The sequence below is a fragment of the Delphinapterus leucas genome, chromosome 8, assembly GCF_059928025.1.
Source record: "Delphinapterus leucas isolate spDelLeu-1000000601 "Yukka" chromosome 8, BTC_Dleu_Yukka2, whole genome shotgun sequence".
NCBI lineage: Eukaryota > Metazoa > Chordata > Mammalia > Artiodactyla > Monodontidae > Delphinapterus > Delphinapterus leucas.
This window is the reverse complement of record NC_143136.1, coordinates 919,573-931,441: the sequence shown is the minus strand read 5'-3', so window position 1 is coordinate 931,441 and position 11,869 is coordinate 919,573. Positions and strand designations below refer to the sequence as shown.

Sequence of the window (11,869 nt, the reverse complement as noted above, 5' to 3'; positions counted from 1 at the left end):
ACAAGCACCCTTACTTCTTGTGAGCTCCAATTATAATTCTTGATAAACACCCCCCTCACACACACACACACACATATTCTAGAGGTTTAAAGTATCCAATGGAACTCCAGAAGTCTTTACAGTTTAAAAAAAGGGGGGGTGTCCTCCCAGCTTAGAGGTCTGGTTTCCTCTTGGGATGAAATCCAGTGATGTTTCAGCCTAATTTGCATTCATTCTTAAATTTCGGACATAGGCCTGTAACAGTTCAAATATAGACACTAACCATCTTTCAAAAGGGGATAGTGGTGAAAAAGAAAAAGAAGGTGTGCTTTCTCAGCTGCCTAAATTCCACCAATTGTAAGCCCAAGCCTTAGTGTATAAGCATTTCTTCTTGTTTTATCTACTTGTTTCCGAACTGAGAAAAAGGACTCGATTCTTGCATGGATACAATTTATAGAGCTCTGGGCCAGGCACCAGACTGGATGCTAAAAATCTTTCTACAGAAGGATTATGCCAAAGAAGAGGGAGGCTGTAAACTTTTCTATCTGGACTCTTTCTGCAGAGAGCACTCTCAGAGTGTCTCTGCTGCCATCAAATCAGATGAGTTTTAATTATTTTTTCTTATAGAGAAGTAACAGTTCTTGGAGACCTAGAACTTTGCATTCTCGGCCCATTGCACACCTGTCTGTAGAAACATTCTGTAACTTCTTTTGTGTTATAAGCATCATAAAAACTACATAGGAGAACATTTGTGTTTTTTTCCCCACTCTTGAAGAGTTCTTTGAACATCACGAGACTCATTTGATTCTGAAGAGTAAATGTCATTAACGTACTACACACTTTAAAAATTCACTTCTAAAAGCCCTGCCTTTACTGTCCCTGACGGATGGAGGAAGGTCCCTCGTCAGTCTCTTGAGACATCACGGAGACTCAGGCAGCACTTCCTAAAGGAAGGGGAAGGCAATATCCTGCATCCCAGTAGTTGAGAATCAAATTAACTGTCATCGGAGCCTCCGAAAATATCACGACAGTTGCATGCTTCCTAAATGAACACTAGCATACTAGAGGCAGGCTGGCCCCTGAGCACCTTCCCAAGAGCTCGGGACAGGAGCCTTGGCACCTGCGCAAAGTGATAACGTGGGAAAAAGGCATGGGTTGGGGTAGCAGGGGGCGGCGGGGGGGGGGGTCTTGGTTTCGGTTTTGTTTTCTTCCTATTTGAGCAGGGGAAAAATGAAAGGTTTCTCTCTGACACCAACCACTCCCTCCCCTCTAACACAGATGCAAAATAGAGGCTGGATTTCCTGTGCCCGAGCTAGCTGACTCTGTTTCAGAGGGGGATGGACTGGAGCCTAGAGGGGAAGGGCCTTCTGAGTGTGTGAGAGCTGCACTGGGGCCTGAACAGGGATGGGAGAGGGACAGTCGGGGCTGAAACCCCCCCCACACAGTCACGGAGGGAGCCTGGACTGGCTGGGGAGTGCTGGGAGGGTGTCGTGGGTGGACAGCGGAGCACAGACAGATGGTGGGCCGGCCCTGGTGAGCTTGTGCACAAGGAGAAGGGCAATGCCTGAAACACCACACCCTCTAGTCTCCTTAGACCAAGCAAGCTGCAGAGCCCTGGGCTCACCCATAGGAGGGACCCCCCAAACTGACCAAGGCTGAACCTCTCTCCAGCTGTGGCAAGTGGAGATGCACAAATGGAAAAATAAAGAAATGAAATACTTCCCATACCAGCACTGTAGAAGAATTCACATGGTCCAAGTCAGGGTAATTGCTTACTAACAAAGTTGCTTTAATTTGGAAAACGTTCAAGGAAATAAATTAATGAAATAGTCTGGTCATTTGGTGAATAGATTCTACACATTCCACATATCAGAGGAGCATATACCAAGTCAGGAAGCAGAAACACAGGCACATATACAAAAGTAGAAAGAGGGTTAAAAACCTTTTGTGTGCCTTTTGGAATTTCACAAATTAGAAGCCTTTTAATAGTAAAAAATAGTACAAAACTCAATTGAACACTAGAATGTTTTTTCAAGGCCATGAAAAAAATGAATTCCAAGTCTATTTTATAACCCTAAAACAATATAGTATCCCTGGCTTTTGTTCTAACATTCATCAAGCTTGCATATGAGGTTTTAGACGGTGCACTGGGCCTAATTCTTGAGAACTTTCTTCCTCTGAATGGACGGGGCCTGAATATAACATGACTTCCTGAGTGAAGGAGAGCAGCAGAGAGCTGGGTTCCCCGGCGGTTAGGGGCCTGCCCGCACACATGAAGCCCTGCGCAGCTCCGGGGCCCGAGCCACTGCACTTGGGCTCCTGCTCTCCAGCTCCAGACTGCCCGTGGACAGAACTCCGCTCTCTAAAGAAAGAAAAAGATACTGTGTCAACTGCCAACAGCAAGATTCTAAAATACTTTGCTTCTCTTTGGAGAAATTCTTAGGAGCAAAAGACATCAGGGGAACCCTTCAGAACCCAACTGGCAATGTTCTAGACTCCCTGGACCCTGCTGTGGTGCCGCGGGGATTCTACGTCCAGAGCCACAGACAATGTCTGCCCACTCTGAGCAGCGGGGACCAGACACACGGGGCTGCCGCTCCCAGCTGTGGGCCCCCAGGGTCCCCCAAACCATCGCGCTCCTCGTCTGGGCCTTATCCTCCCTTTCGGCCCGCTCAGACCACTGCCAGCTACACTTCGCAAACTCTCTGGCGCAGCCCTCAATCCCGTCTGCGGGTTCCTCCTTGTCAGAGGCTCCCGTGGGCACGCACCCACCTTCCAAAGCCCCTGGGGGTGTTCAGGGACCTCTGGAGTCTGTTTCACAGGCGACAAGCCAGCTCTGGGCCCTGACGTTCATGTCCAGGGCAGCACAGAGGAAGGAACCTCGCCCTCCCCCAAGACCCCGGAAGCAGCCTGGGAACCGCCTCAGCCCCGAGGGGCATGGGCCTCGCCTCTCACCTGGCTTGTTTAGTCGACACACCTCTTCCCAGGTGTAGTCAGCCAGGTTCACAGGCTGCGTCACCCAGGGGTCTGTCACCAGCTTCTCCAAGGTGGTGCGCTGCTCGGGGACAGGTTGTAGCAGCCCAGACATGAGGTTCATGAGATCTGGGGACAGAAAGGCGTGTGGCCAGAAGACCGACGGAGGACCCAGGCTGGGGGCAGGTGGAGTGCATTTCACAACTGCAGGTCCTGGGTCTGATGGGACAGGAGGTGGCTCTGGATCCCCACTTCTAACTAACACTCCGGGGGTTCTGGAATGTGGGGTCCCAGCTATGCTTCAGGAGGGGCTGTGGGAGATGTTTGTTGCCTCTGAAAGGAAAGCGTGGAGCTCGAGATCCCACCTTGCTCACCACACCAAGTGTGGCAGCTCCTAACCTGGGCCTGATCTGAGGGACTCTGGGGGTGCAGAGCTGTGGACACAGGGATCACGTGACAGGACGGAGGGGGGAGGTGGCCAGCAGCAGAGCCCCAGCTCAGTCCCCACAGGAAGGCAGCACGAGCTCTGAGAAGAGCCCCCAGCCTTGAGTCTGGATCTGGGTCCCATTTCCTTTTAGTGTCACCTCAGCCAGGGCCACTCCAAGCCTCACTGCCCAAGTGAGTATCCTGAGAGCCTAGTGAGAGAGCCTGCGGAGCAGCCCCCATAGGCAGAGCTGCAAGAGCCGTGGTACCACAGAATCCAGAGCGTTAGCAAAGCTCTACAGATCTTCTTCTAGGCTGCTCTGGACTGAACTGTGCACCCCCCTACCCAGATTCACAGTGTGATATTAGGAGGTGGGGCCTTTGGGAGGTGACGAGGGCTAGACGAGGTCATGAGGAGGGGCCCCCGCACAGCATCAGTGCTCTTATCAGGAGAGACACGAGAGGGCCGGCTCTCTCCCTCTCTCTGCCACGTGGGGACACAGGAAAAGGCAGCCGTCTGCAAGCCAGGAACAGGTGGGAACCAGGAACCGCATCTGCCAGCACCTTGATCTCGGGCTCTCAGCCTCCAGGCTGAGAAATAAATGTCTGTGCTTTAAGCCCCCAGTCTGCGGTGTCCTGTGGGCTGAGACACAGGCTTCTAACCTAAGCAAAGAACCCAAGGCACAGACTTGATTCATGAGGACACTTACCTCCTCACTGCCTGTAACGATGAATGATTACTCTGGCACCACAGAATGTCACTATGTCACTAATGTCTGAGAGACCTCAGAACCCGTGGTCCAGCTCCCAGGAGCACCTCCAGGTATGGGCCGTGAGGGTCCCACTCCCGGCATACCGCCCGGAGGTCCTCACTGCAGACGCAAACCGCCACTCATGGCCCTGGGGGAGCCAGCTCACGGGAGCTCGAGGTGGGACAGAAACCCCCAGGATCCACATGAGCGGCCGGGGGGCCAAGTCCATCCTCTGCCCTCCCCGACAGGTGACCTTACAGTCACTGCCACGGCCATGCTCAGAGACAGCTAGTGTGTGCGCATCCTTCAGAAGAGGGCCCTATGGTCCAAAGGGAAACTCTCCTAAAAATAAAGTTGTGATGTTTCAAAGTCATATTCAAATCGTCCTTACGTTCAGATCAAAGTCCGAGAAGAACAGATTAGAGAGAGAACTGGGCTATCGGCACGGACCCGGGTGCGCTGCTCTCGCAGACGGGAAGCCTGTGCAACGCCGGCGCCCGTCCGCCCGCCACTGCGCGAGCTCACCTTCCGACACCAGGTATGGGGGGTTTATCGCGGCCTCCAAGGCCTCCTCCAGCTCGCAGAAGGGGTTCTCCTCGAAGATCAGCGTGTACAGTGCGACGCCCATCGACCACATCTCCAGCTCTGGCCCCTTGTAACTGCAGGAAGGAGAGAAAGCACTCAGGGCGCTGGGCCGGCCCCGCACGTGAGCCTGGCACCTGCACAAGTCACCCGAGAGCGGCTTCCAGGGAGACGCGCCACACTCCTCGACCACGTCCTCAGCGCCGGCACGTCCGCCCCCAGCCGGGTGCTGGCCACATGCTGCGGAGGGAGAGGAAAAGCAAAGCCCCACTCGGCAGCTGAGAGACAGTCAGGAGGTGGCATGGGGGCAGAGCAGAGTGCCTCCCCGGGGGCTTCCTGGAGGAGGTGGAGAGAAGGCCCGGGAGCGCAGGCAGAGTGCCAGGCCCGCAGGAGCTCGGCTCACTAGGGGCCCTGGGGAGCCACAGGCAGCTTCAGAAAGATGTGAAGGATTCTTGAGGCGAGACTGGCACGGGTGAGCATCCTTAAGGATGAGGCAAGGCAGCGGTGCAGGACAGATAGAGGAGAGTGAGAAGGGCATGGACAGAGGGAGTGCAGGCAGCCGGCCGGCTGGAGGAGCAGGCTTCAGGGAGGCAGCTCCCTGGGGTGCTCTTTGTTATTGCCTGTGGTTACAAACACCCTCATCCCAGCCACCATTTCCTGGGCACTTGTGAGATGCTGGTGCTCTGCAAGGCATGTACACATGGTCTAACCCTCATCCTCACAGCAAACCAGCAAAATACATATCACCTTGGTTCCACGTAGAAGAGGTGAGGCCGCTGCTGGGCGGGCACGGGAGCCAGGCTGATGGCCCCCACATACCAGCCCCCATGCTGCCCACTGCGGTTGGTCCCTCGGGTCTGGAGCTCGGGCGGGGGGACAGTCTGGCCCCAAGAGACTTGGGCAGCAGCGTCTTTGCAGCAGAACGGGAATGTTGACAAGGTGGCTGAGAGGAACTGGTGAGAAGAGGGCCCAGGACGGAGCCCTCTGCCTTCCAGGGAGCCACAGAGAGCCTGGGGACATCAGGAGTCGGGAAACCAGTGGGCAGTAGGGGCGGGGGGCCGGGCCCCAGGCGAGAAGAGGGGCCAGGAGGGGAGGGGCCACAAGGACAGACCTCAGGGAAGTGAGGGGATGAGACAATGCTACAGCCAGAAAATCAGATTTGGCAGTTTTTGTTTTGTGCCATTTATGTTTTGGAAAAAGAGATTTTAAGAATTTTGGAGGCTAAAGAGAAAAATCCAATAGACTAGAAAAGGGGTCAGCAAACTTTTGCTATAAAGCGCCAAACAGCAAGTATTTCAGGCTGGGGCCACGTGGCCTCTGTCCACCAGGGCAGCACAGAAGCAGCCACAGACACTACGTGAGCCGACAGGACTGTCGTTATGAAAACAGGTGGGGGCCGGATCTGCTGCCCCTGGAGTAGAAGGACATGAAAACAAGAGCGAGGAAGCGGGGTCCCTGAGGACGGGATGTAGAACCGGGCAGTGAAGGACCCTGCGACGCTCTGGCGTCTGTCCCTCTAACCACAAGCCCTCCTGGAGAGACATGTCCTAACCACACTGCTCCAAAGTACGTGTAGGTGGTACAGGATAATACCTGTGGTCCGGATCTGACTGGATTTCATTTCACATGTGTACAGACACACTTCGTTTACATGTGGACAAGACAGAAATCCATGTATACGCAGGGGAAACACTGAGCACCGTTTCCATGCAAGCCCACGAGCACCTGAGCTACATCGGTGTCCTTTCCTCTCCCGAGTTCCCTGAGACCAGGCCCTGCCCAGGCCGGGCCCCTCCAGCTCACAGGTTTCTGGGGTGCAGAGATGTAAACGCGGCCTGCACCCCTGCTGCTCCTCTCAGCCAGCACAGGAGGCTTGGCGCACCCCGAGCTGACGCATGCTGGGCCAGTCAGTGACAGCACCTCTGGCCAGGAGTGGACCCAGCTTCAGCCTGGACCCTCTGCATTAGTACTTTTTCTGTTGCTTGATTTCTTACATGGCCAGCCCAGCAATATATTATTGGACTAGATTACTAGTTCTGTCATCAAAATAAATAAACCAACTAAAAAAAAAATCCTCTTCATTAATTTGAAGAGTCCCAAGTTTTGGGACTCTTTTTATCTTTCTCTTAACTTTTTTTTCTTTTCTTTTCTTTTTTTATTTATTTATCTTTGGCTGCATTGGGTCTTCATTGCTGCACGCGGGCTTTCTCTAGTTGCATTGAGTTGGGGCTACTCTTCATTGGGGTGCATGGGCTTCTCATTGCGGTGGCTTCACTTTTGCAGAGCACGGGCTCTAGGCACGTGAGCTTCAGTAGTTGTGGCTCGTGGGCTCTAGAGCACAGGTTCAGTAGTTGTGGCGCACATGCTTAGTTGTTCCGTGGCATGTGGGATCTTCCCAGACCAGGGCTTGAACCCGTGTGTCCCCTGCATTGGCAGGCATATTCCTAACCACTGCACCACCAGGGAAGCCCTCTCTTAACTTTTAATTATATGAAACTCCAAACATAAAAGTTGAGGAAATAATATACTGAATCTCTGTCTCCATCCCCCAGCTTCCCTGACCCACCTTACTTTTCCTGCCTGCCTGCCCGCTTATTTCCCAAACATACTTTATCACTCAACACCCTCGTCAAAGAGGCACAAACTGAAACCATTTTTCCCCCTAAAACCCCACCAACCGCAGGTCTGATGGCAGGTGTGACAACAGGCTGCAGCTCCCATGATACGTACGGGTTTCCCATGAGGACTTCGGGCGCGCAGTACTCAATTGTCCCACAGAAGGTATAGAACAGCTTGCCCCTCTCCAGGTAGGCAGCCGAGCCAAAGTCTATGAGCTTGATTGTAAAATCCTCAGCGATCACAATGTTCTCGTCCTTGATGTCCCGATGAATGATGCTCTTGGAGCGCAGGTATCCCACTGCTGACACCAGCTGAAATCAGGAGGCCACAGGGGACTTTTTAAAAGGCAATTCAAGTAGAACATGAATTTAAATTAAGGATTAAGAAGAAAAAAAGAAAAGAAAAAGAACAAAAGAGTTCTCTAACTCATCACAAACTGGTGACAGGAAAAACTCTGGAGGCTGCAGATTGCACACGGCTGAGCCGTGTGGAGGAAAAGCAGCTCCAGGCAGCATACTCAGTGTGGCTGGCACACATCATGCCCACAAGGCAGCAACGCAGATCTAGGATTCTTTTCTTTAATTTCATTATTTATTACTATTATTATTTTGTGATAAGGACACCTAAGACACGGTCTACCCCCTTGGCAAATTTTAAAGTATACCATGCAGCATCGTTAGCTATAGGGACCATGCCGTACAGCAGACCTCTAGGGCTTACCCATCCTGCAAACCTGAAACTTTGTATTCTTTCACTGACACCCCCATTCCTCCCTCCCCCAGATAAATATGTGAGTTTTAAGTTCTCTGTCTGTGTGCTACCAATGAAACCTCCTCAGCAGATATAGAACGACCATTTTGGGAGGAAAGACAGACAGACCACGGCAGAAGCTACAAAGACACATGGTGGGCACCTTAATGAGTGTGGGCTGGTTGCATGGGAGGTGGCCCTATAGAAGGCCTGACTCCACCACCTTTGGTTCACAGTGAGGGACAGTGTTCTGCCCAGAGTTCACATGGCAATTCAGGAGCAGAGTTGGGGACAGAAGCCAAGTCTCCAAACTCCTACTTCAAGGCTCTGGCAGCTCCTCAAAGAGCAGCACTGAGTGTCAGCCATATGTTCCCCAACATGTGTGGAAGTCTCAACCATGCGAATTTAAAGTAACTCCCCAGGAAATGGGCTTCATTCCAACAAGCCAAGTACATTAGTCTCCTCCGTGAAAGGGTAAAGTTACTAGAATATACTGCTGTCTGCCTGCACTGCACATTTGGTGACAGAGATCAACAAAAGTAGCACCTCAGTTAAGTTTAAGTAAGATTAGTACAATTTCTGACCCCATTCATAATTTGGACACCAACTGTGCCAATCAACATAGTGATTTCGGGACTTCCCTGGTGGTGCAATGGTTAAGAATCCGCCTGCCAATGCAGGGGACATGGGTTCGAGCCCTGGTCCGGGAAGATGCCACATGCCGCAGAGCAACTAAGCCCGTGCGCCACAGCTACTCAGCCCACGTGCCACAACTCCTGAAGCCCACGCGCCTAGAGCCCATGCTCTGCAATGAGAAGCCACCGCAATGAGAAGTCCACACACTGCAACAAAGAGCAGCCCCCGCTCGCCGCAACTAGAGGAAGCCTGCGCTCAGCAACGAAGACCCAACGCAGCCAAAAATTTTAAATAAATAAATAAATAAAAAACACAGTGATTTCACGGATGTAGTCAGTCGTTTACATCATTAGAGACAACTTTATATTTACAGATGAATATCCTGAGTCAGAAGCAATAGTTCATGGCAGACAAACTAAGCTGAATTAATTAACTTTAAATGAATGAATGTATATTTACATACACATGCATGCAAACACATACATACCTGCACATTTATATAAAGAAGCATGCACGCGCACATGTACACACATACGCAAGTGTGCAGACATACACGTGCGTGTCTATACTTATACATTCACATATATATATACATACACTTTTACATGTATATGTACATACATATACATACACACACGCACGTGTACATATCAGGCTCCAGTTGGGAAACAGAAAGCACACGTTAATCTGAACATGGAAGGCTTCATCAAGGTTTATTAACTACAAAGGGGTGAAGAACCTGAACGGGAGCAGCTGCTCTTCCTGCAGCCCCCCCGCAACATCCCAGCTGCTCAGGGGAGCAGTTCAGCAAGCAGACCCACAGATCCGGGGCGGAGAAGGAACACGCTAATACCTGGCGCTGTACACACATACGTTTATATGTAATAATATAGTTCTGTAGAGCTGTGAATCCATGTTTACATATAACAACACTTATGTATATAGACTTACAAAGGGGCTATAGATACTTCTTGCAGAAGTTAAAAAGTATTGAACGCTAGAATTACCTGTATCAGTAGCCCCAAATTAACAACGGTTAGGTAGCAGCCATTGGTAAGTGACTCCTCATGTTATGTCATACTGACGCTCTGTTTGCCATGAAGATTTCAGAAACAAATCTTTGGCATGAAGTAAAGTAGATGCGTAAATAACCTTCCGAAGTATCAAGGGGGGAGAGGTGACATTCGGGCAGAACGATGATGACCGAAACTTACAAGTAGGTGCCTCAGAAATTTAATTTCACAAATCCAGTAACTTCTGGGGGCTTATAGCTTTGAGGAAGAAATGTCAATTCATGGAAGCTGTCATTAGAAATCAAGTCAGCTCCAGGAAACGAAGAGCAAATCTGTGAATTGGTCACAGCCCCCTCCCAGGTATCTCTCCATCTTTTCCAGGGAGCTAGGAATCGTCTGGAATGGAACTACCACGATATTAAAACTAAAACAAGAATTGCGGTCTCCCCCTCCCCGCACTACCACCCAACTTCTCTCTGTCATAGGACACCTTTCCACTTCCCTGGTCACGCTTCCGTTCCAAAAACTAACGAGTGGACTAACATCAGGACACAGACAGACACAAAGGAGATCAAGACAAATACTCACTGTAAAATGAGGTTGCCAGAACCGCAACCTCTGTGGACTAATTAACTGGACAGCTACGTTTATTAAGCACTTCCTATGTGCAGGACTCGTGTGTGTGCTGCACAAGGGCCTTAGAGGCACTCTCTGATTTAATCCCAACAGCCTCATGGTGCTGGCACTAGAATGATCTCTACATACAAATGAGCAATGATTTCCCATTGGTGAACAAGGATTCAGATCAAATGCACAATCTCAAAACCCAGTCTGGGAGCTTTGCTGGTCCATTTTTGAGATTGCTTCGGATATTGTAGGGATCTAAGTAAACCTGAATCATCAACCCACGTCTGCTGTCATTCCAGGATAGTACCTGGCCTCATTCTTCCTTCCCCACCTTACTCTCTCTGCTTCATCCATAGAATTCTCTTCTCAAAATACATATCCTACTCAGTAAAATCCGAAAACCGAAGGCCAGATCCAGCTCACAGCGAGAACGGAGTGTGTATCACTGACCCCTGCAGCCCTGGGCCCAGGCAGCTAAGCCCACACTCGCCCCGGGTGGCTCTGGCCCGCTCTCACCTGTCGGAAGATGTAGCTCGCCAGGGGCTCATCGATGCTGGGATGGCGGTCGATGAATGCAAAGAGGTCCAGGCCGGAGCCGTGCTTCTCCATCACCAGCTGAAAGAACCCTTGGTTTTCAAATACATCCAGCACCTGGAGAGACACAAGCTGGGTGTGGTCCTGCCGGGGAACCTTCAAGACAACGAACTCGAGAACGGATGTGACAACAGCTCTCTACCTTGACGATGTTGGCATGCTCCACCCTGGACAGGATGGCAATCTCTAAAGTGACTTTCCCAAGTTTGGGATCCTCAATCCAACAATCCTCCAAAACCTTCTCCTTCTGAATAAACTTCACCACCACCTGCGAGGAAAACAGAGAGGAGGTGACTGCAGCCATCCCCGCCATGCCTCTAGCAGCCCGTCGAGCCTGCTGCTCTACCTTCACCCTATCCCCACCCCGACCCCCACTGAGCCCCAGGGACGTGAAAGAAGAAACCGAACAACAACCCTCCGGCGCGAGTGCTGACTGGACCAGCCCGACCTAGAAAGTGGGCGGACGGGGGTGACGGTGGAGCCACAGGCGGAGCTGCAGAAAGACAGGTGCTCCCCAGAGCACCGCATGCCACCCCAATTTCTCAACCGAGTATTGGATGTCCTGGCTGAGAAAATGAAACAAGAGGCCTGAGAACTAGAAAAAATGAACAAAAACTGTCATTCATGTTGATCCTGAGAACTAATCAGAGAGTTCAGCAAGACAGATGGACACAAGATAAATACAGAAAAAACGGTGTTAGTCAACTAATCATAGTCAATTGGAGTGTGGAATAGAAGAAAAAGACACCGTTAGTAAAAAAAACCAACACTCTAGGTCAATGAATGACATCCCTGCTCCTCAACAAAACACCTGCTCCTAGGTGGGGGCTGGGCATGTGGTGAGCAGTGACCGTGGGCCAGGCCTGCTCTGCACTTCAGCAGGAGACCCCAAACCAGACGACAGACAGCCCTGCCCTCACG

At 51.2% G+C, this 11,869-nt stretch overlaps 1 protein-coding gene across 2 annotated transcripts in view; it reads right to left on the bottom strand.

Moving 5' to 3' along the window:
• Positions 1-370: 370 nt before the first annotated feature.
• PASK (PAS domain containing serine/threonine kinase) overlaps positions 371-11,869 on the bottom strand; it is a 40,553-nt gene continuing 29,054 nt past the window's right edge. The window contains exons 13-18 of one of the 2 annotated variants that reach the window (XM_022568187.3): positions 11,091-11,216; positions 10,871-11,005; positions 7,440-7,639; positions 4,653-4,786; positions 2,935-3,081; positions 371-2,341 (exon numbers count right to left, since the gene is read on the bottom strand). In XM_022568187.3, the coding sequence (XP_022423895.2) occupies positions 2,232-2,341; positions 2,935-3,081; positions 4,653-4,786; positions 7,440-7,639; positions 10,871-11,005; positions 11,091-11,216 (852 nt within the window). In that variant the 3' untranslated portion in view covers positions 371-2,231. Of the gene's footprint in view, positions 2,342-2,934; positions 3,082-4,085; positions 4,787-7,439; positions 7,640-10,870; positions 11,006-11,090; positions 11,217-11,869 lie in introns of those variants that run through there. The other variant, XR_016394002.1, reaches the window with a different exon arrangement.